The sequence below is a fragment of the Stegastes partitus genome, unplaced genomic scaffold, assembly GCF_000690725.1.
Source record: "Stegastes partitus isolate 25-593 unplaced genomic scaffold, Stegastes_partitus-1.0.2 Scaffold66, whole genome shotgun sequence".
Lineage (NCBI taxonomy): Eukaryota > Metazoa > Chordata > Actinopteri > Pomacentridae > Stegastes > Stegastes partitus.
Genome location: NW_007577797.1, coordinates 126,393 through 151,910, shown reverse-complemented (window position 1 = coordinate 151,910; position 25,518 = coordinate 126,393). Strand labels below are relative to the sequence as shown.

At 39.6% G+C, this 25,518-nt stretch overlaps 1 protein-coding gene across 3 annotated transcripts in view; it reads left to right on the top strand.

Moving 5' to 3' along the window:
- erbin (erbb2 interacting protein) overlaps positions 1-25,518 on the top strand; it is a 57,859-nt gene that overhangs the window by 10,262 nt on the left and 22,079 nt on the right. For all 3 annotated transcript variants that reach the window (XM_008276143.1, XM_008276144.1, XM_008276142.1), the window contains exons 2-8: positions 1,536-1,607; positions 17,121-17,315; positions 17,514-17,631; positions 20,678-20,756; positions 20,916-21,005; positions 22,442-22,498; positions 24,829-24,892. In XM_008276143.1, coding sequence (XP_008274365.1) covers positions 17,130-17,315; positions 17,514-17,631; positions 20,678-20,756; positions 20,916-21,005; positions 22,442-22,498; positions 24,829-24,892 — 594 coding nt within the window. In that variant the 5' untranslated portion in view covers positions 1,536-1,607; positions 17,121-17,129. The remainder of the gene's footprint in view (positions 1-1,535; positions 1,608-17,120; positions 17,316-17,513; positions 17,632-20,677; positions 20,757-20,915; positions 21,006-22,441; positions 22,499-24,828; positions 24,893-25,518) is intronic.

Genomic DNA, 25,518 nt, shown 5'->3' with positions numbered 1-25,518 from the left:
TGAGGATAGTGGAGGGATGATCCTATCTTTTAGCTGGCTCAGTTTGTCTCAGATCAGCTGGCAAGGCTAATGCTCCTCCAGACATGCACGGACAATGCTGTGGTGTTGTGCTCTGACCTGAGAAGCCAGATCATGTTTCATTCCTTCTTGTTAGGGGTTTTGTTTTTAGACGAGCTGGATTATCCTCGTAGAATGGGAGTTTTTTTTTGTTTTTATCTGTAAAATACAGTGTATGTTGGACTTAATGCTTGCTGTAGCAAAACGGTTTGATCACATTTAGATTCTTGTCATGTTTTTAATTTCCCAGAATATGTTCTAAAATTCCATCAGCATAATATGAAACTTATTAAGAGTTGGACATGGTGAAAATTAATTTATAATGTGCTGCTATCTGTGCTTCATGTGTGTCCTTAGGCAGAACTAACTGGGCACATAGGAGGAGTGCTTCTATTTCAGTATATCCTTACTAGCCTAACAGATTCCATCTCTGTTTAACAGCTCTGTGTTGTTACAGAAATATTTGCTGACGAGTCCAGTTTTTTGTCGAACATAATGAACATTAGCTTCTACACTTTACAAGCCTGCCCCTCACAAGCATAAGTTAAAGTGATGATAGAGGAAAGAGGTTCTTTTGACCTAAATTTGACTACTTAGCATGCACCATGAAAAATGTGCCTTTAACAAGCCTAAGCGGTTTGGATTTTGGCAGTTTTCCATTAACTTTTATAAGGCATTAGACAAATAGTTAGTATAACAATATGTGACAGGTTCTGTGAAACAAAAGGCGTCTCATATTGTAGTGAGTTATTTTTAAGATCTTGTTACTTTAAGCAGATGATTATGATATCATTACCAGAAATGTTGTACAGTGTTATGCATTGTAAAACGTCACCATAAATGTATTGTAAGGGGTATCAAAGTCAGCAGCTTTTGAATTCTACTGCTGTTGGCTTTAATAACTTATGACAAGATCATGCCACAGTTAGTCGGATCTTTAACCTACAAAAGAAATACTTTACTAATGGTGCTAAAGCAGTCAGAAAGTTGTTTGGTTGTAGCGTACGACTGATATGTTGTTGTTTTTTCTGGGCAAAATACCGACTTTTAGTAATCAAGGAGACAGATATCCAATGTTAATGAAAGTAACAATAAAACAACTCCAGACCCTGTTTATGGTTCACATGTGTAATTAAAAGAAACATTTTCGCCATTTATCCTTCAGTGTTGATCGGCTGTTCGTGTCATCTGATTGGTGACATGCAGCTCATCAGATGGTGCTGTGGGCAGGACATTGTTCCATACTATGTGTTTACTGCAGATGGAGAAGGCATTAGTATGATTTTAACTTTAGCCCACTTGAAACTTTTTTTTTTTTTTTTTAATTATCCTGATAATCTGAAAAATGCTGAATTACACATCCAATAGTCGACCAAGTTGATAACTGCTTGTTTGTGCCATTTAGTTTTAAACTGTGTTTCTTATGTTGTGCTTTATCTTGTTTTTTTTGTTTGTTTTGTTTTTGTTTTTTTTATTAGATAAGCATATTGTCGTTGGATCTATCATCAGCCATCCACTGGGATCCAGGCGCTTGAGTTCTAAATGACAAGGTATGTAAAACAGCACGCAGCATGTCAGAGAACTTTCTATTACTAGACTTCATTTCTCTATACATTTCAACAGAAACTGATTTTTCAGTATTACATGACCTGGTGGAGGCATTTGGGTGACACATCAAATACTTCAGCTACAGGCTGGCTGATTGTAGGTTTTATTTTTTGGATTTAGCAGTAAACTTCTGTATCTTGAAGCAGCCGTGTCTGTATGTGCTGCGTTTCTTTCGCTGAAGTGATGTTGTAAAGTCAAACATTAGTCCCACTTTAACAAGAAACAACAAGAGTGCCCCACCCTGTTCTCCTGGAGGCCAAGAGACATGATACACCCGCCAAACTTGCTCTGTGTGCAATCAGCATCCTATTTCATCCTAAAAAGGTCAGAAAATAGCCGTCCTCAGATATTGTTCAGCCCACGTCAACCTACTGCATGACCAACACACACTCCACTGCAGGATAAGCTCGCCTTACATTTGTGACATTTATCCAATACGGCAACCTCAGTAAGTGTGGCAGCAAAAATCCGCATTTCGTATGTCTGTACCGAACGCCATCTTAATTTGGCAGCATGGTCATTCAGACTGTTTGAGGTGTTCTCATTGTGCCCCTTAATGAGTATAAATGTGCTTTAGTCTCCGTAGGTTTCCATTGGAAGAACATTTAATGCAGCTGCTTTACAGTTTTGCCAACAAAATACAGTAAAATTGCACTTATTGTGGCTGTTAACGCAAGAAAGAGCTATAAGCTATCAGGACCTGTGAAACTGCTTATTGTGGTCATGGAAAACATATATTTACACAAACAGTCTGAAGGCATGTTTGGTCAACAGGCTGCCTGAAGGCCTCAGTTTTGCATGGAAAGGACAAAGTGGTCAAAAAGTCCCCACAGGGTGCAGATTGTATTACGGTTGTCTACACCGATTGAGAAAAGGCTCCTATTGAGCTGTGAGTATGATAAATATAGTTATGTTTTTATGTAATAGCTTATAAAGCTATCGAGTGAAGACCTCTGTGACCTCTTTCACAGTCACAGTGCAGTCACGCATGCTTCTTGGTTTTGCACAATTTGCCAGTGTTTTTGAATAACCGAGTTATACATTTTTTTCTGTTTTGGTCGTTATGTTCAAAATGGTGTTTGGAGATAGCACATTTCTAAACATGAAGGACAGGCGCTATATACATAAAGTCAGTTTGTCTCGGGGACACTATGGATGCACCCGTCTTGTGACTTGAATAGTGAAGACAACTATTCCGGATGACAGAAGGCATGTTATGTTAACCCGCTCCTATCTGAGACAGCTTTTTTTTCTTTTTTTTTTTTGTCTCGCTGATGGGAACAATCTTGCCTTTCAAATGCTGGCGTTTTGCTATGTCTGAGGTGCAACAACTACTTGGCTTTTGCCATGCTGTTTGCATAGTGTTCACAGTTCTGCAGGGCTTTTCGTCATTTGATACCGGGATCTAAACCGGAGTCAACTAATTAGTGTTTAAAAATAGTTCTGTTGTCAATAAAGCCATTGCAAGACAAGGGATCAGTAGCATTAGTGGCTTCATCAATCTGTTTAAGTGACGACATTTTGTAATTCAGACAAAGGTCATTCTTACATTAATGTTCCACTTGGCTTCATTAAATCATCCCCACGACAGTGACAGAGGACAAAGTTCAAGTTGCTGCTACTATGCAAAAGACTAAATTCAACTGCAAGCTTATCAAACTATCCAATTTACTTTGGACTTGAGATTTATATTAGCAAGCAAGTTTACTACTCAACAACCACCCATAACATTAACTTTATTGATGGCAACAGCACGACCACAAAGACAACAGAACTCTGGGCGACCTTCTTGTTCCTCCGAAACCATGTTGCTCGTTGAATCTGCGTACCTGTTCATTAATGTGGCGACATACAGCTCAGACTTGTGTAATGTTGAAAGCGATACGGAAATGTTACTAGATCTGATTGCTGTCCTGACTTCTATGGAAAAGTGAGCAGGATGCTTGTTCAGACATGAAAACGACACGTTGAGATACGTCAGATTTATGGAAAAGAGTGCATTTCTGAAAGGGGCTTAATAGGGACACCAAATTACATGGGACAGAAGATCGTTGATGCACAGCGACATAATGATGATGGAGTACACTTAAAGCACTGTGATGAATACATGTCCTGTCCTGGCCTATTGCAGCCTGACACAAACTATCATTCACTCACACGTTAGCGTCGGATAGCGAGTATGGCCACATCTTCCAATCACTTAATTGTGTGTGACACCACTTTAAAGAGTTTAAGAGCTCTGGTCATATCGGACGTCTTTTTTTCCACCCACATTAGGTTATAGTTGAGATAACAAATTATCACTTATGACAAATGATGTTTGGTTCTTAGAAGATGACAACCTGTAATTTGTGATATTCCTGTTTAACTGTTCTACAGTCTTATCTTTCAAGGCCAGATTCAAGGACCTGTGTAAATGTTCGGAATAACCAAAGCACAGCTACAGCTTCAACATGTTTTTGTTTTAAAGTTCCATCAGCTCGTTCTTTGACACATTATCCCGTCATACAGAGATAGACGTCTATTTGAAATATGCCTCCAGTACAGGGGCATTTAGTTTTCTGAACTTTGCGTTGCTATCTTGTTTGGCAGCATTCATTCAAGGCAGAATTTTCACTCTTGGATTTCTTAGTAATGAGACTCAATCGGTGTAACAGCTGTAACTAGTGATCCGTAGATTGAATCTTATCCTTGTGCATGTGATCCAGTATCTCACCAGAGCGTCAAATTGATTTTTCCATGCAAACAAACAGTGACTTTGGCTTTGAGGCCATTTTGCCATTGTTGGACCATCAAATATTTCTACATGAGCAGGTACTGGTTTTGCAAGACTCGTCTGCCTTGTGGCCAAATATTGCTCACTGACTTAAAAAAGAAATCCAGACTTCTGCTCCAGGGTGTGATTCGTCAGCTTGGGCTGCTTGTGTTTTCACCAACATACTTGCCACGCAGATAGAGATGGTTGATAGCGGAGACTACATGGAACAAGATCAAGACGTACTTTTCTGTATAATAGCTGCAGTAGTTCACACTCAGCTGTGTTTAACATGATGCAGAGGATGCAGTGAGTTCGTTTTTCAACTTGGTGAGGAAAAAAGAGCAAAGTTTGTATGTTGCTTTTCTCAGCAATTTAAAAAAAAATCCTAAATTATTAAGAACGTAGACTTTTCTAGTCTATTTTTGAATACAAGCTTTGATATTTGGTATTTTACTATCCTACTTATTCATATTTTCTCTTATTTAAAGGGAAAATTAATACTCAGTTTTTCTTTTTTTTTTTTAAATAAAATACTCAAATTGCAGTGCTTTAGTGGTTATCTAATTCAGATAGCTTATGTTGAGGTTAGGAGAAAGCCTGTACACTACATATTCTCTTTTTATTGCCATTTTAAAACAGCATTTAATGAGCAGACTTTGACTTTAACAAGACATTAGGAGGATTTTACCCAGTTCCATCTTCTGCACGAGACAAACGGGGAAAATGCGGCAGTTGTCTGCATGGATACATGGCTCTGACCTGAATGTGTCTGACCTGGTTATTGAGACTTGGCAAACTGCATCTCACTCCCTCTGTGTTTCTCACTCACATGAACAAACACACAAACAGACAAATGACTCTATCCGTAGTCTATACCTAGTGTACTGCCTCTCTTTATGGGGGAAGGTATCATCTGTCAATCAGGGATGTCACCGAGAGAACTTCTTTTAATATTATGGACAACTCTGTTCATTATTTCAGCTAAATATATTAAAAGAAACCTCTTCACCTAATTCAGTACCGCTGATTTTTACCTTCACTGTGTGCTGAGATGATTTTGCATTGCTATTGCTTTTTTATTTCTGCCTTAATCGAATAGGCATTTTACAGTTTTCTTTCCCCATTGTTGGCCATCTGTGGGAGCAGCCTAGATCATGAGCAGGCAGCCCTCCAGGTCTTTTTAAGATCTAAGAGTTGAAAACAAGACAAGCAGCATTGATCTGAAATGCTTGAACTCACTGTTCAATCCGCATACGAACACTAATGCTGTGCTGTTCCTGTATTTCACGGTTCAAGATAAACTCTAACTGAGAAAATGGTAACGGTATGTATTCAAAGTGCCACGTGGGAGTGATATTGAAGCAGAACAGATGACGCTCTTGACTCAGCATCAAATGCCAGGCACAATGAACCCGAGCGCCTTATGCTTACTGCTACTGTTGTGGCTGTCACATGTTCTTCCACAGAAAAACGATATTTATGTATGCCAATCCAATTTAGATAAAACAGCATTTGAAATCTGAAAAAAAAAAAAACAAAGAAAATATAGCCTTCCTCACAGTTTTGCAGGAATGGCTCGCTCTAATGTTTTGTGTGGAGAAAATCATGTATTTACATGAATGTTGTAGGATGGCCTTTATTCATCACCAGAAAGAGCAAAATATTCAGGTTTAAATGCAATGCAGTGCCCTGTTTTGCCAACACTGGATATTTAATTACAACTGGCTGTTGTTAGTTTACACAGTCGGAATACTACACATCAGGAAGACATTTTATAGTTTTCACGGTTTGTAAGGAGGTGTTATTGTTTTACATTGGTTTTTAATTATTGCTGGGCATTGCATTAAGATGATTGCTCAGCTGCTTCGGAGCACCAGTTAATTGGATCAGTTCACCCAATCAATAGTAGTTATGATTGTTGATTCGAAAATATGCAATATGATAAAAATCAAACAGATAATGTTTAAAGTTAAAGTTGTCAAATATCTGTTTATTGCTTTGGCAGCCAAATTCCTGCCTGTCCAGGTAATTTGTTCATTGAAACATACACTGCATAACTTCTTGTGTAAATAAAACCCTGCATACTATAAAATACTCAACTTCATAAGAGTCTATGCCACTTTTTGGGTCTTGTCAGTGCAGAAATGAATCCCAGGGGTTCATATTTAACTGGATCTCATATTTAATTAAGAACTTAGCAGCAGAAGGGATTTGTGAGTCAACTAACATTCATAACCAGAGGGACTCCCTCCTTCTTTGCCCTGGTTTGGTCTTAATGAGGAGAAATTGCTCCCCGAAAATGTAGAAAAATGTAGACTTGTGTTGTTAATCTCATATCTCATAATATCATGACAGGCCCACATGCATTGATCTATATAAGGTTTATTTGGTATTCAAGGGACTGGAAAGAAATGTGTAATTGAAGTGTCCATCTAGATAGGCTTCAAACTGTTTTGGTTGTTTGAAACTCTTAAAAACAGGTTTTTTATATTTTCAACGAGAAGGGGCTTAAGGAGGAATTTGGACTCAAAAGCCAAGTCTTTCAATGAAAGTTAGCCAGTTTAGACAATGCAACATCTATGCAAATATTTAGGCAAACTCTTCCAGATAGTCAGCAGTAGACCTCCTGTTTCAGCTCTTTGCATATCAAATTCTGTTTTCAAAATAGAGACTTTGTTTTGGGTTAGACTTCTCAAACAGAGACCACTGCGGAAATAAAGTAGTAAGATAACAGAAGGGAAAAAGAAAAAAAAAACAAATACATGTAGAGGGAGGGAAAAGTAAAATGTTGAGTGCTTTGCTACTGAGGGCTGTCAGCTTACAGCTGATATAAGTGCTCGTTCTTATTGTCCCTGTGCACTCTGTCAAGCACAGAGGTCTAATAACTGCTATCCTTGTCAATAAATAATACCTTTCTGACTCCAAGTGTTTCCCAGATAACACATGGAATAGCATGCAAGTGAAACTAACTTGTGATCCAATGAGATTTACCCACTGTCTCACGGTTACACACAACTCTCTGCAATGCTTCACATTTTAGCTTTAGCCATTATCTGTAGGTAAAACAAGATGTTTGCACCTTTAGTTTTTCTCAATTAATCAGACTAGTTTGTCTTTGTGGGCCAGACATAGGAAAAAAAAACACTAAATTGAAAACATTGTGGTTTGTCTGCTGAAAATGAACTTTTTTCCTTTCCCCTGCTTTGCATTGACACTTACAGTTAGACGATTGACGTCAGTTGACGACTGTGGGGAGCTCATCTCACAGGATACCCTGTTGTTGCACATCTCAGCAGATTTGGCTTCACGTAGCCAGGAAGTGGCTTTCAGAGACACAACGAGATAGCTGGTGAAAGACTATGGCTGTAGTTCTGATCATGAAACCTCACTTGACAGTGAGTTATGCTTAAATGATGGTGTCTTGTGAGATTAGCTGACAGTTTCCTTCTGTAACGACCCTTTTTCTATGTTTGTGGATGATAGCTAATGATTCTCCCGTGCTCCATAGACACATCATAAACAATCCTATAATTATTTACAGCAGGATTGTTGTCTTCAATAGAAAATGCATTGAGAGCTGTTGCAGAAGGTGTTTCATCTTACTATTCTTCATGTTTCATTCATTCATAACTCGGCTGTTCTACATCTATTCTGCCCACATTTTATTGATGCCACTCTTAATAGTGCGTTCATTAAACACACGGTACAATTGAGCCATATCATGAAAGACTGCATGACAACAATAGGTGAGTATCCTTGTTAATTATGTACAAATCAATTAAAAGGTAAATTATTCAAATGTATTAATCAGTTACATTGCTCATACAGTGCTGGTGGAAATGCCATCACCGTTTTACATATTTTTTCATACTGACATTTCAACACTTAACTTAATTGCAGGACAGACTGTTATCAGCTCGCACAAAAGGCCAGAAGACAAACACGCTAATTAATCAGCCCAGTGCGTGGCAGAGAGGACATAACCTTTGGAAGTGGAACGCTTTTTCACTAGTCTTCATCATTCTCTGGGGGATCCATGACATCTCCATAACCTTAGTGTTGTGAAGGCCCGAGCAAATGAAGTGAAAATAAGAATGCACTCATTTGCCCCGGGCTCATCCGTGTCCAAAAATAAATAAATAAAAAAAAATAACGTGGGAATTATTCATTAGAGTAATTATGATAGTCATCTCAAAGGGAATCAAAGTGAAGACGCCCTGGATTCAGAATATCTGTAATCCTCTGTGCTGTGAGCCATGCTGTGTGTGTGCAAGTGAGGACAAATTGTATCCCAGCGCAACTTAAGTTGGTTTCAATTAGACATGCTAACTGAATGAAAGTTTTGTTGGCATTAGTGCAGCTTCTTTTCACCAAATCAGATTGTGATTTGCATGTCTATCCTATGCAACTTTCAATACCTTCATCAAACTTGTTGGATAAATCAACAAAGGCATTTATCTAAAGTACATTGTATTTATGCACACTGGTAATCCAGTTTTAGCAATTAGCATTTTTTATTAAAGAAACTGGTTTTTACCCTTTTTTCATGTCTGTCAATAGTTGCGTAATCTGTAAATACAGAATGTTATGGAAAGCCTAATGCGCCAAAGTATTGAATAAACCCTGCCAGCAAGCCAGTCAAATGTAAGCCTGAAATAGGGATATTGAACCAGAATCTTTATTCTGATCGTCTCATTTATGAATTAGTCAAAAATAACAAATAAGCTGCGTACAGTGACCAGTTTCAGTAAAACAAAAAACCAAACTGGACCAGTCAAGTGAAACTTTTCAGCTGAACTGCAGGCTGTGTTTACACTGAGAAGAGACAAGTATGGAAATAAATATTTAAAAAAAGAAAATGTATTAAGTGAAATATCTATATTATGTAGTTACTTTTTTCTAGTCTTGTTAACAGTTGTGGCCATTTGGAAAAATGTTTTTTTTTTTTTTTTTTTTTTTACTTTTGGAAAATATATAATCAGTTCAACTCTCTGTTGTTTTTTTGTTTTTTTAAATTATTATTGTTGGCATTATAACTGTATCATACTGCACGTAAGATATTTTTGAGTTCCTTCTACTTCTAGCCATGGTTGTATTGTTTCCATAGAGATGCAGGACTTTATATTGCAGTGAAAAACTGAGCCCACTGCATGAAAAATGTGACCGGAGCAAAAAAAAACAGCCAGAAACTCCGTTGAGTTCAGAGGATTAGATTGGGATTCATTGACTCAAGCAGAATAGATGTTTTTATTTGTCAAATTAGTCCGATAATAGGAAAATGCACTTTTGAGATACATTTGTGAGACAAGCACAAAACCTGACTTGCTCTGACACAAACTCTAGCATTCTGACCAAATAACCTCATGGACTTAGCAGCGATGGGGGCGTGTAGTTGTGCGTCACAGTGTGTGGGACGACTGCATCTTCAAACATAGTGTGTTGATAGTCAATACTGGGTATTGTTGCAATGGTTGAAGCTGACAGTGGCTAGAGAGTGAGCAGATTTTTGTTTTTTTCTCTGCGATTACTGAATATATTAGAATTCTTCTTTCATGCATTGCTTTGTGCAGCAGTCACAGCATTGTGTAATATATGATCTGCCTGTTGTTTTAATGGGTTGAGTTTTGTGCTGCTACCCGGGAAAAAAAACAACTGCTAAGTGTCCCAAAGATAAAGAAACTGCATATCCCGCTTTCTGCTAGAGCTACAGTTTGTTCAGGAACAATAGCAGACAGTGTTGTCCTACATTTACAAAGAGATGACATACAGAGCCTGAGATAAATGTATTGTAAAACAGAGGAATGTGTGTATGTTGCATGTGAATATTGAAATAGATGTAACTCTCACTGTTAGGACGAGTTTATCCTCTAAGAAGCCAGTGTGTTCAGAGTAGAAAATTGGGAAGATGCTGTAAAAAGCTCTTTTGTCACAGATCAGATTACTTACCCTCATTTCACCACAAATTCAAAGAAAACAATCATGGTTTTGTTTTCTGGAGTCATGCAAGACCACTGAGACCTAGGATTGAGTGAGAACCAAAACCAGAGGGAGAACAAAACTGGAACTTCAGGTTCCACTCAGCTGCATTCCCTGTCACAGATACTAACAACAGGCTTGTCTTTCTACCTGTTTCAGCTGTATTTTCAGCCACAGTTTCCTGTTGCTTACCTTCTTTTATTCATGAATTTCTTCCTGTGTTCTCAGGCCATACTGTGGAGAAAATGTCTGCATGATGACTGTCAGTAGTTGTAAAAAAAAAAAAAAAACAAGAAACGTAAAATGTATATAAGTCTAAAGCGGTGGTGCTACTGCTTTATTTGAGAGTAAGGAGCATAGGAACGTGGCTCTGTGTGTCTTAGTTAGCTGATGAACTGCTGTCTTCTTCACTCAATATCCCACTGCATTATTGAGAAGCAGCACTTCTCCTGTTGTGGCAGCTGGAGTTGAATGTGATGCTGTTAATGAGGTGCCCAGAGGAAAGACAACGCTGGGGACTGTGTTGTACACTTCTCTTTAGCAAAGAGATGTTCCCTTCCTCACTGATGTCTACATAAAACAGGTCATTTGTCAGCTCTTCTTAAGATATGCCAATAAAGAGGTTCCTTGTAAATGGAAAATCCTTGTGTAGCAAAAGTTTATGGATAATAAAACTAAAGTTCAACGAGTGTTATTTGATCTAGATGAATATAGTTTCTGTCTCTTGCACTGTTACCTCTTGGTTAGATAGGGCTGCCGTTGTTAGTGAACACCTTCTGTATGGGTACTATTGATATATGTATGCAAGCAATATGTGCATGTGTACTCATGTTGAAATATACTTGGATTGTCACTTAAACATGGCACCTAAGAGTTGTGAGACCTGTCATCGGATTTAGCATTAAACAAGATAAGGACCGTGGTGTGAATCCTACTTAGACTGACAGAGCTGCTGAACTTTCTCTTTGATTTGTCACTGAAGAATAAAGAGGATCTCCACGGTAAAGAGCAGAATCCCATTTAAAAGTAGTTAAAGCCGCATTATAGGAAGGGTAAGAGAACAAGCCCGTAGCCCACTGGCACTCCGCCCTACATTGAGGAAGTGGCTTTTTCTTTCCTCTTCCTTCTCAGACAGAGGCAGTTCAAGTGTGTCCCACAGGCTCTGCAGGTTGCTATCTGCCCTTTTTTTCCCCTCCTGCATTGTTTTTGTTGCCATAATCTCTAATGTAAAATTTCAGCTGTGGCTCAGCAATCCTGTAACAGTCCAGTGCAATCTGGATCAAAAGCTCCTTTCATAAGGCAAGAGCTAGCCCGTACTAATCACATTCTGCCATATCAACCAGACGAGTACTATAAATAACACAAGCTGCTCGCTACTGTCAAATGCTGCATTTACGTTTCCGCTTAACCCCATGACACACACGAAAACACACACAGACACATCAGCAGAAATTTTGCTATCTTTTTTTGCTATTTAGCTGCTTTTACCTTTTTTGTTTAATATTTTAGAAGGTTCTACGTGATAAAGGGCTTTGGACAACTAATTGGGGTTGACATAAATTGAAACTGGTGTTTAGACACATTGGAAACTGTGCATTTATTCCCACCACATGATTAACTAGAAGTAGGCCAGTGAGCCCTCGTCGGCCGCAGTGGAAGGTACCGGTGACCTTTTGGAAAACTCACACGAGCATGAAATGGTAGCTCTTCTATGACATTTCTCGAGCGATGACCACCTCTTGTTGAGCCTTCTGTACAGCTTCTTATCAGTCAGTAGCTCTCCACATGCGTAGTTAATAAGTGAACACAGCTGTGTGTTTAGTGTATGACTTTGTGGGCCAGAGAGCTGATTCTACCCATGACTCTCACCGTAGTCTCTATAGCAACAGCACTGACCCAGGAGGCACTTAAGTTACAAGGAGAGGGTTGTGACAGGGAAGTGGTTTCCTGGCTCTGAGTGGGAGAATAAAGTGGGAATCTGTGACTGGCCTGCCCTCTGGACTATTTCATTCACTGCTGCACAGAGGAAGCCACAGGGATCACTGCCAGGCTGCAGAGTCACATGTCCACCATTCACACATGCCCACACATTTTGAAATTTCTGAACAAATACAGCCACTGTTTGCATAAACTCACACTGTACAATTTTTTTTTTTTTAAAGGATTTTAACAGTGTCAGGGAAAGCACTTACGAGCAGGATGATCTCAGTAATGTGTTGCTTGAATAAGTAGGCTAAGAAAGAAAATCTCAGCCGAGAGCTTAACATGTCTGGAAATCTGTATTGCATGTCTTGAATTTTCTTAGTTCTGAAGTCAAAAGCTCTTGATGGGCTAAAGCTGGGTGAATGTAGTCAGTCATCATTCCCGTAACATGTAGGTCAGTGGATAAGCCTATCTATGTTGTAGGCAGTGCGGTTCTCATTAGTGTGCTGCCTTCCCGATTACTCTGGAGGAGGGGGGGGTGCTTCGACCAACTAGACAGCTCGCCTAGCAGCGCAAGTTATCCAGTCCATTTCTCTTTCTCGTTATTTCCCATGTAGGAAAAAACTTTTCTTGTAGCAGAAAGTAAAAACAGCACAAAGGAACGAGGCACAGAAACCGTAACCAACATGGTCACAAAGGAGGTAGGAAATAGATGCTCTGTTTTCCCAGCAGCCCTTCAGCTGCACAGCAGTGAATTCAAATCTTTACACTTTAACGGTCTGTTATGTATTATGCAAATGTAACCAGGATTATGCATGGTTTAGAAAATAATGTTGAAACTTGCATCGATTGCAGAAGAAGCAATTTCTGTCATGGTTATTTTGAAGGACTGTGTTTCCAAATAGTACCTGACTCACACGGTTATCCTCCGACATTGTGCAACATGCTTTTGTTTTTTAAGGAATGAGGATAGTAATATTCTGTTATTATCTTCTTGTCAACAAAGCTCCTAAAAGACCATAAAAAGTGTTAGTTCAGTCCTCTGGCAAGACAGCAACCGATGTGGAGGTGTTTTCAGTACTGTTTATTTGTCTTACTGCAAGATTATGCAAAAAGGCAAAAAATACTACCCTGCCACATTTCACAAAGCTTGGTGGAAAGGTGAAGCATGGCCAGAGGAAGAACACATTAAATATTGATGCAGATCCGGATCACTCCCTTTAAACTTGCAAGATAGGGCATTAAGTTTGGCAGAGGACTGCATGGCCTTCTAGTTTCTCATTGCTCTCTCACTTATATTCAACATCGGTGGCTCTCAACCTCAAACCCATTTGCGAACTTGGTTTTCATGTATGAAGACGTAATTCTTGAAAAACATTCAGTTAATTAATGTTTTTAATTTTTAAAAGGATGAATAATATTTTTAGTCAGTGGATATGTGTTTTAGCAAACAATGCTTGAACAGAAGCAAGTGGAACATTTGTCGGAGGCTATTGTCAGGTGTTTGTTTGGTGTGCAACTCAAAATAAAGTGTTGGCAGTAAAAAAGAAAGGTGTTACTCAGAACATTCGTGTGGCCCACTGATGAGTTTTTAATAGCTTTTGGGTGACAGTTGAACAATAAGATAATGTGATATACCAGGCTTTAGATATGTAAAAATACACAGTACTGCCAGACCTTTCATGTCTCACTCCAGTCATTGTTTAAACTCCCATAAGCTCATCTCTGTGCATCAAAGTTGCAGATTTAAGAGTTTTTTTCGATGAAAATGATCCTTTTCAGCCCTAAAATGGCTTAGATGTAATATAAAATGTGAAGATATATACATGTGTGAACCACAAGCAAATTCTAATGAAGAATAAACATACATAAGAAAGATTAAATCTTTCTCACTAGAGGGGCTTTTCAAGGTTACAAAATCAGGTAACCAGTCATACCGTACAATCAGTACTTTGGTTTGTGCTTGAAAAACCAACATTCCCGTCAGCCTCAGCTGTGCTTACTTTGCACGATGAAGCACTAAATGAAAGATAATCAGCATAATACCTGCTAAACATCAGTATTTCAGCATTGTCATTCTCAGCTTGCTGATCTAGCACAGTTTAAGCACAGTGTTTCAAAGTCTGACTCCTACCTATGTTGCCAAGGCGTCAGATTTTTTGGTCCTTTAGAATTATTATATGGAGTCATTTCGAACCCATCCTGAAGGTCTGAATTAATTCTTCCACCAGCTTTAATATGTTTAGCACATCCACTCTTAATCTTCCTCGATTTGCTCTTGCTGCTTTCCTGTTAGTCTCCTAAGCTATATCCATCCCTCCCTGCAACTTTTCTCATGACACTTTCTGTTCTTGCTCTGTGATTTCCTCGCATACCTCACAATAATCCAAAACCACCCCCTCTCTCTGTTAACCCATATCATACTCCCCTCCTTAACAATCCTCCCTCGCCTCCCACCCTGCATAGCATGCGTCACCCATACTCTCAGTTCTCGTTACTCGGGGTGAATGGAGCCAAGCTCTCTGTCATCCCCTCTGGTGATGGACCAGATTACTCAGAGTATTTATACATGAGCTGCCTGCTTCTATAGCTGAGACTGTGTGGGAGGCTGACAGCCGCTTGGTTGTGCATACCTCATGTGAGTGTGGGCGTGTGCATACATGCACCCATTATTTTAATGAGTTTCAGATAGCTGACCGCTCCTCATTTTAGTCAACTTTGGACAGATTTTGAAAGGTACTTCTGGAAGAGTTGCTTCATTATTATATAATCAAGAAGCATTGAGTAATATTTCTTTTTTTCTCTTTACCATGGTAGGCAAATAAATCATATTTTGAGTACCTCCAAAAATAGCCTTTGCACCATCCAGAAAATGCATATATGGTCACACATGCAAGAATATGTGCACGTGAGAGAATACAATAGACTACAATCAGTTTACTATATTTCACAGAGGAAAAAAATAATATATTGACATTGCTCCTGGTAGCACTGTCTACCACAAACATGTTCTTTCACTCATCCATAGACTGCACTGTTGAGGTGAAAGCTGTCACAATTTTACAACTCAGTTGCGCTGTCAAGATACGCAGTGACTGGACTCTGAGATTATGTGCTGTGGCAGCACTCAGATTAAGACAAGGGGAAGGAAAAGTCACATTCTCGCCATGCTCCAAAGAACAAAGCCTCTGTTGACCAGGGCACATTCCATAGTGTGTACTGTACTTGGTGAAAACCTCTGTTAACCTGAGACTCTCAAAATGTACACATACGTACTCGTACACATGCCTACAGCAGTTTACAACTCTATTCCCTTTCACTTTATAATCTCTTCCCATCCAGAATGAGGCCTGAAGAGATTTTCTGGCTCTTGCATCTCTTCTTTTTGCTGCGGAGAGAGTTTTGGATAAAACTAGTCAAGGACATGGATTTCCAAGATAATGGCTGATTCATGGCCTAGATTTTTTTCCTTGTGCATTTTTATCCTCAGCTACAACCCAAATGGGGATGCAGCAAACCCATAGTGTTGAACAGCTACTCATTTTGCACACCTATGGGAATGTTAGAATCTGAAAACAGGTTTTTCTCCCACAAGAAAAATAATGTTGACATTCTCTGGAATATTGGGTAAAAACTTAAAAAGAAAGTACAAATCATCTGTCTGTTTTTTAGTAAGTATTGATTCACTGAGTGGTGACTCATTGTCACTGATCAGCTGTTTGAGAACACACATATTTGAGAACACACTGGCAGCGCAATACCTTGGAAAATTTAATGGGATTTACTGTAGGTGATGCAGCTCACGGCTGTTTTGAGAGGTCCTTCTACAGAAGTGTCTCTGCACTACAGAGCTGTTATAAATCTGCTGATGCTGCTGGGACACCACGGTGTCCTTCAGACCAGTTTCTGAATTGCCTATTTATTTATAAATGTAGTTCCCAAAAATGAGAGTTGCGATATTAAAGGGAAACGGTAGTATTACTCAACTTTGTGTATTTTTGTTCTTTATGACAGTTTTCTCACCACACTGGAGATATGAAATGCAGACTAAGGGAAGAGCAGTGTTGATCAGGGCAAGACGGGAGCCCTCCTACCGCCTTCCAGGAAATTTGAATTTATCAGATGTCAACCTGTTAAAAGAAACTGAATTGCAGGTGTCGAGCAATTAGCCACTACTCCTCCTCCATCTGTGGTCTGTGCTTCACAAATCTCAACAACAATTTGAGCTGACAAGTAAAATCTTGTCATGACTAATAATGCTGTTGGACATAAACAGAATAAGCCCCAAGTTGGTAAACATTGGGATTTCCCTTTTATTGAATGGCCTGAGGGATTTCTCAATGCACGCATATAAAGGACTTGTCACAACGGTTGACTCAGATCCCATTCCTACTGTATTGGGCTCTCCCACACTAAGGTGACGTACTGGGTCATGTGTCCTTTTAAATCTCCACAGATGACCGCTTAGTCATGTTTTATTTTCACCTGTTCAATTCAAATTAAATGTGTGAGTTTATCATTTTTGTCCAAACAGAGCTTAAACCATTTCTGTACATGTGTTTTAGACACTGATATCTTAAATTGATCTGTCCTATGAAGAGACATTTAAAAACGAGTTTGTGTGTGTTTAAATTGGTGTTCATTATTGCACTGTATTACAAACATTAAATATGTGTTACATAGGAGGAATGGAAAAAAAAAAAGAAACAGAATCCAAACACCTATATCATATGTCTACCTCCTTCTGGCCTCCCAATACTCTACTCCCTTTACATATCTCTCTGTTTTCCCTCTCCAGTGCCTAAGGATGTCCAAGCGGAGCTTGTTTGTTCGCCTGGTGCCGTGCCGCTGCTTGCGGGGCGAGGAGGAGACGGTAACATCGCTGGACTACTCCCACTGCAGCCTGGAGACTGTTCCTAAGGAGATCTTTAGCTTTGAGAAGACCCTGCAGGAACTCTACCTCGATGCCAACCAGATCGAGGAGCTGCCTAAAGTAAGGCACACATAGAGACGTATAGAAACTTTTAATGCCCACTGCTTTGTTTCTAAAAGCTTTAGGATAACGCCGTTCAACATTTTATAAAATCAGGACACTTCAACATCTAACATTACACTATATATGATATGTCAACCTTACACGACTGTAAATTAACTTGCTGTTTAACTTACTGTGTTTGTCTCTCTCTGCCAGCAACTGTTTAACTGCCAGTTACTCAACCGACTGAGCATGCCAGATAATGACCTAACAGTGTTGCCGGCAGCGATCGCAAACCTCATCAATCTCAGGGAGCTTGATGTCAGCAAAAACAGTAAGCAAAATGACTTTTTCTTTGTGATTTTGTCTTAATCCTTTCCTAAGAAATGTTACTTAGGTTCGATGTCTGTTTTGAAGGGCACATTAAATGAGTCATATAAAACTGTGGTATCAGATCAAGTTGCTAAAGTCTGAAAACTGACCGCAGCTAGCGCTTCAGTGAACTGTGAAGTTCAAATGTGTAACTGCCCCAGTTGTCACGACTGCTGTTGACATTTTGAGGAAAAAAAATTACCAGACAGTTTCATAATTAATACCATATTCAGATTTCTTCAGTGATATTCTCAGGTAAAATGCCACTGAATGTTTCACTTACCACATGTTACGTCACAGAACTGCATGCCTCAAATCCTCTGATGTGATGGATAAAGTAAACAAGCCCAGACCTGCAATATCTTACACGCTATCTCCATAGCACAGCATAGCAGCAGGGATAAAACAGAACAACTCCTGCAAATGAAGAGCCGTTGCTGGTTCTCACACATTTTGTGTGCAAGGTGCTCAACTAAAAGTGTCTTGTCAGCAGTTTTATAGAGTAGGAAGTGACAGTATTTTATTGCTTTAAGGAATAATGCCTGTTTAATGAAAACCTTCTTCTGTCAGTGCTGTTCTAGTCTGATGTTTGGAACAGCAAACAGCTGTAGAGAAAAGTTGTCTGACAGTTTTCTGTTCCAGTAACCAGCTGCACATAGAATCATGAAGGTGATTTCAGTGTTGTTAACATTCTGTTGCATATTCTTTAGAAAGGGTTTTGATTCAAACTATGGTGTTTAGTTAGTCTGCAATCCATGCACATGAAAACAGGACACGTGCACAGAATAGTATCTTAAGGGAAAAAAAAAAACCCATCCTCTCGAGGGAGTATTTCTGCTCCACATTCATATACGTTATCCTGGAAGCACAGGGCTGCAATGAACGTGAGCTAAATCATCACTACATGCTCGTAACTTCTCAACACAAGCTTGCTTGTCAAGTTCACTTTTGAGACTTTAGTATGTAAAAGTAGCAATACCACAGTGGACAAATACTCTGTGAAAGGCATGCAGTCAGATTTTTACTTGAGTAAAAGTATCAGCATCAAATACATTAAAAAATACATATCAAGGTCTGCTCATGCTTTCTGTGTTTGCAAGGGTACTTGTGGCATAAATTTAGTCATCCACCCAAATCCACAAGGGAACTGTCTGCAGAACAAAGGCACCGACTGGGCATGTGCTGGGAAAACAAGTGGGTCTTGAAACAGTTGTTTGGTATGAGGAGATTCTCACACTGTTTTATAATTCATCATTAACAGAGTTGTAGCTGAAGTTGTCGCTGCAGGATTCTAGAGGAGCTTTGATTTGTACGTGCTTTCCACTGATGGAGCCCAGAGTGGGAAGTGCTAAATTCTCCTGTAATGTTGCTATAGCTCAGTCTGTAACTAGCTGCTATATCCTGTGAAAGCTGCCCCCTGTGTTTTCTATGTTCGACATTAGAGGCAATGCAACCCTCTTTACAGACCAGCACATGCCTGTCTGCTGTCCGCTTATTAGTCTTTGCAAACGGACGTGGAAAGCATGAATTGGCCCCTATGCAGAATGGTCCATTTCTGAATAATGTATATTATATTATTGGATTTTAATTATTGATGCATTAATGTGTTCATCACTTTTATGTTGCCGCTGGTAAAACAGAAGCTGATTTGAATATTTCCTGCTGCATGGTTTTTAAATTTCCCCTTTGGGGCCAATGAAGTTTCCTTATCTAATAGTAAGGCGTCACTGCAGGACTTTCCAACAATAATACATCGTAATGTATTTGTTGATTACATATTTCCATACTGTGATATTGTTGATTTTATTTAACTACAAGATCTGAGTACTTCTTCCACCTCTGTCGGACGTTAGGAGACAGGCCGGAGACTGTGGGTGCTGAAAGTGACTAATCAAAGATGTACAGCTATCAGCCACTGTCCCATCTCCAAAGTCTTCAGCCATTTTGAAGAGCGACTGAGTGTTGAGCCGTTGCGAGCGCACTGGGACAGTTGAACTCAGGCTTGTCATAGCCCCGTGCTTTCAGGATCGCATTTGTGCAAGCAGAGCAGAAATGCTCCCTCGTGAGGATGGTTTTCCACTCACGGATACTGTTCTGTGAGCTCGTATCACGTGCACGTGTCTGGATTTCATGTCCACAGGTTTTAAGACTAATTAGATATCAAACACACTGTCACAGCGCAACATTAACCTCAACAATCCAACATCATCTTCGTGCCTCCATAAAAGCAATGGTAATCTCTGTAAACTAAATGACAGGTGCTACACTGCAGGTTAAGATCCGTTAAGATAGGTTGTCATCACCATACAACCTCAAAGTGAAGCAGAGCAGAAACAGAGAATGCCTGCTCAGCAAAACCCTTTCGTGTATAAAGAAAGGTTAAAAAGGTGGTTCTAATATAAATGAATGAGTGCAGTAGCGGCCTAGATTAAACAGATGTTGAAGGATGTAGTGGTGTTTTCGTGAACCACAGCTGCTTGTGCCATGTTTACATTAAAAGCAGCTTATCCTTCGACTCAGAGCACTCCAGGCTAAGTGTTTTGGACACAAAACAAAGTGGGTAGAAATAAACCTTGAGACTTGGTCACGTCCTCTTTCTTGCAGTTCACACACTGTAGAAGTAAGAACTTGAGGACTGTCGCTCTTCTTTTTTTTTTTCTCTTCCTTTCTTACTTTTTTATTGTGTCCCTCAGAGTGCTCCTCTCCGTGGTTGTTTACAGAGGGAAGGTGCAGAGCCACTCTTAATGTAGCTCGAGCACTCACGATTCAGGCAGAAAGCCTCCCTGCTTCTACTCACCATCCACCTGTGTTTAACATTCACAAAGCTTCTGGTACTAAACGCCATCAAGCTGCCTCGCGTTATCCTCAATCTTCTTCATTGGACAGGAGACATTTGTTTTCTGTCGGTGGTAATAAAACAGTTGAGATACAGCATGCAGATGTTTAGTTATCGTATTTCTAAACCACTGATGCTAATTTTGGGGTTGTTGTTGTTTTTTTTTTTGTAGGTATCCAGGAGTTTCCAGAAAACATCAAGAATTGCAAAGTCCTAGCTATTGTAGAAGCCAGTGTGAATCCCATTTCCAAGTAAGTATAACTCACCCTCACATAAAAGCTTTTCAGTCCTAATTAGCTACATTTGGGCTTAATGCTGCACATGGATTCTGAGTTTGAGCAGTCTGGCACTGCAGCAGTTTTATGAGGCTTTGTGTGTGATTCATGCTCTTGTACTGTATGTGTTATCAGGCTCCCTGAAGGCTTCACTCAGCTTCTAAGTCTGACGCAGCTCTACCTGAACGATGCCTTCCTGGAGTTCCTACCAGCCAGCTTTGGCAGGTCAGTTCAGATGAGAAAAAAAACAGTTTCTGCAAAAATGCTCTGCTGTGCGTTCAGGCTCTACTCTTTGATGTTGACCATGGTGTTACATTTTTGTGTTGTGTGAAGCCGTGACGCTAACATGACTGTGATAACATGAGGTGTATGTGATTGTGAGTATAATTCAGGCCTTAGCAATAAAACAATAACTACATGTATCAGTGATTGACACTTTATCAGTAGCAGTAAGAAAATTGCTCCATATAACATTCAGTAGTTTTACATGAATCTATTAGTTGAAAATTACCATGAAAGCACATAACGAAATGTAAAGTTTGATTGCATGAACAAATCCGGAGCAGCTCATAAACTGTCTGTCCTACCTTGATAATGGTGGTTCAAATTAAATCTTTCTTCTACTCCTCTTGACACATAATATTTATTAGAATAATTACAAATGCTCAATATCTACTGAAATTAAACATTTTATCACAACAATTGTTTTGTTCTATATCACCCATCCCTGGTATTAACTGTGTATAACTTCTGTAGAATTCAAATCTTATAAAAGCATCCAATAAAATCTTGGCTCCAAATCAAAAAACATGGACTTTAACTTCCTGCAGTAAAGGTCAGAAATGCCAAAACATGTCACATAATTAAATTAATGATGCTGGCTTGATGAGATGAAGACGGATTCATGTGCACTGTACAGTCTGCAGTGGAGCTGGTTGCCATGTGGACCAAATAGTGAATATGACACAAGACAAGCTTATGTCATCTGCACATTATAGTGATGATATTGATGTGATGAAGTACTTTGACATGGATCAAATAAATTCCCACTTGTCATTGTCACTAAGCGCTTTTTGCAATCAATCTATAGTGTACACACATATTTGAGGACCACACAGCTTAAATACATGTTTAACCGGATGATTAGATTCTATCAGCTGTTAATAATTGATGTGATGTGAAATGACTGTGTTAGTGTGCTCCTTTTATCTCATTTCCTGATTTTGAATCACAACTATTGAACAGATTTTTAAGATGTTTCATTTTACACAAAGGCTAAACTCATCGATTCATCAGACCAGCAGGATTAGTCATGGCTTTTATTGTTCGTAGTTTACACAACAGTTAGTGTTGAGCCTCTTGATTACACAAAACATGTGACGTGAGATGCCCACGTGGGTGTTAGCCCCAATCCTCCTGTTTCCGCTTATGAACACACCTCTTGTGCTTTTTTTTTTTGTTGAGTTAAATCAAGAGAAGAAAAAAAAACTGTCATGTAGCTGCTCATCACAGCTGTTTAATAGGAGTTAAGCCGAATGAGAAAGTCATGGCCACTAAACTTCAAAAGCATTTCATACAGCGTTCCTGTAGGACTGTCAAGATTACTACATCATCATTTAAAGTACTAAACAGTAATGACGTTGACTTTTTCGTGGTTGCAGGTTGGCCAAGCTACAGATCTTGGAGCTGAGGGAGAACCAGTTAAAGATGTTGCCAAAGTAGGTGGTTTGTTTACTTCACAAATGTCCGAAACATCAGATGTACAGAACGTTCATGTTTATTACAAAACAAGGGAGCCATGTCACAGTGAGATTCATGCTTGTGTCATGAAGCGTGTCAAGACTTTTTTTTTTAACCTGCTTCCTTGCCGTTTCCTTCCTCCTACACCCCCTGCAGTGTCTCTGCTGTGTCCTCCTTCCTGTCTGTTGTTTTTTTTTTTTTCTGTTTCTTTTTTACTGTAGATTCTCTCTCCACACCTCTAACCGTAGTATTAAATTCCACTGTGTTGCATAAGAGCCCCCTTTACTTGGCCACTTGCTGTGACAGGTTTTATAATCCTCTGCTGAGACAGTGGTGAGGGTTATTTCACCGCTTGAGGAGGAAGCAGAGCCACTGGGAGACTAAACGTCCCACAAATATTAGAGAAAGCTCCAGGTGACTGTGGGGGAAGTTATTTTTTGTCTTGAGTTGTTTCTTCTCTCTCTTTCCTTCATGCTTCGCTTGCTGTATCGTTTTATGTCCTTCCATTTCCTCTGCAAAGCTGCATTTCCCTACTTGCCTTTTTGTCCTTCCTCCCTCTGGCTCGGTTTCCTTTTTGTTATCTCACTCGCTTTCTGTTTTTTAAAATTATTTTTCTCTGACTGACGGGGCTGCCGCTGTGTGAAGTGGAGTGCAGGAGCTCAGAGCAGATCCTCTTTTCTCGCTGTGTTTATGTGACAGAGGCCAGACCTGTTAAAGGCTGGAGCGCTGACAAAGAAAAGGACTAATGATCGGGAAGGTTGCCAGAGCAACACACAAGCATTTCAGAGATGTAAACAAATGTGAGCATGCACAAAGAGGCGCAGCAGAAGTCTTTTCAGGGCTTCCATATAGAAAAAGTGCGGCCTCTTTTCTCTCACACACCGAGCACATGCATAAACCAAATGTTTCTCTGTGTTTTAAAGACGGCTGCTGTGTTCCTCACAACTTGGGGTCATAAGCCTCAGACAGGTTTTTTTTTTTTTTCTTTTTCCTAGCACTGGTGAATTTACTTTCTAGATGAGCCAGCACAGCTCAGTCTTACCCCTTTCAGCTCACATGGGGGTCTCTGGTGTTGGTGCCAACTTTTATGTAACAGTGTGACAAAACTGGCTAATGCTCAGTTTTACAGACGTAATGAATGTTTTCATATTGCACTAAATCACAGAAGGACCTAAATCATATTTATTATTCGTGCCGTATGTCTGACATTCTTATTTTACGAGAGGCACCTGAAAACCAAAACACAGTGGTCGGTGGGCCTCAGCTTTCCATCCCTGCACTCATGTTTTAGGGAAACACAGTTCGTTCCTGCTGTGAGAGAGTCGTCATATGTGTTCCCAAACAGTCCATAGTGCATCTCCATTTCATCTCCTTTCATGGTCTCTTGCTTCGGTTATAATGTGGAATCATTTTATTTAACTTCACTACTTTGAAACAAAATCCGCATTTAACTAGCTCAGAGTTGATTTGTTTATCGCAATTCTTTATCTTGCTAGACTAGCACAGCTTAAACACTTGACTCCAGGGAATTTTCTGAGCAGCTCAGAGGGATGCATTTCAAACCGAGGCGAGAAAAGATCAAGTGCGCCGTGTATTGTGTTTTACTCCTGTAGGTCTTTCTCCCACTTTTTGAGATTGACTTTGTTTTGTGCAAATGAAGTTGATTCAGAAGAAGGAAACTGTAGGTTTTGTGATCTCAACATTTTGTCGTTGGGGGTTTAATGCCCTGAAAGATGTTGTATAATCAGATTTTGATTAAAAAAAAACAAAAACAAAACATATATATATATATATTACAGCTGCATTTTTTTCTATTATTGATTCTATTACTGCTCACTTAAATGTAGTCAAAACTGCGATGGAAGCCGTTGAATAGTCCTGGTTTTTATCCGCTTGTTTACAGTGTAGCAGAGAATGCGCGCCTGTGACCTGAATGTGGAGAGGAAATTCTGGAGCAAGGCTTAGGGCTAGCATACGTCACATTTTCCATTATTTAAAGCATATTTCTGTCACGCCTGAGTTCTAAATGGTATTTATTTCCACATAAAATTATTCAGTGAAAGGAGCAAAGCCAGAGCATGTGTGCTATTTAAAATATAACATGAAAATTGACTGATAATCTTAACAAAGGGGGGAAAAAGAAGTTGCTTTTGGCTTGCTTTTTGAAGCGCATGGTCCACAAATCACAGGGGAGCAGTTCAGTGCTTTTTCAATTGATTTTCAAATTCCAGCACACGCTTTCCCAGTTGTTAAAACCTGTACTGATTTTTTATGTTTTTTTTTTTTTTGTATCCTTGTGTGTCTACAGAAGCATGCAGAAGCTCACACAGCTGGAGAGGTTGGACCTGGGGAGTAATGAGTTCACTGAAGTGGTGAGTATCTGTCAGTATGTCTGTCAGTGCCCAGGGCTCTACCTCTGTTATGTCGACCCCACCGCCTCCTTCTTTAATTTGTTCCCTCTCCGTGTCCTTCATGTTTGGAAAGAAAGCCCTGTTGTTTTTAAGCGCTCATACAGAAAGTCATTTGTTTTCACCAGTACATGAAAACATTCATTAAAGACCTCCTCTGGTGACAATCTAGTTTTTCACCTTGTTAGCATGTCCGTATGGTGTTTTGCTTTATGCTGGAAGGCATATCATGAATGAAATAAGCAGTAAACACAGTGGCTGAGCATTTATGCCTTGAAACTGCAGTGTACTGATGAGTCTCGAAAACGTGGATTCAGACTTCCAGGATTTCACACATAACAAACCTCGTAACCTATCCTGCTACCATGTAGCGTGGGGCTTCCTGTGTCAGAATCAGTTTCCAGTTCGAACATGTATGGCTGAAATATGCCATTATGTAGCATGGAGTAGCTTTACAGTGTTTGAGCAGAGTTAAAGGTGAGCTGGTGTGTTCAAGCTGCAGCGATAGAGAGGCAGGGACTTTGTAGATCCATATATTCTAAGGGAGGCATTGGTATAGACTTATCGATATAAGTCAGTATAAAGCAGGA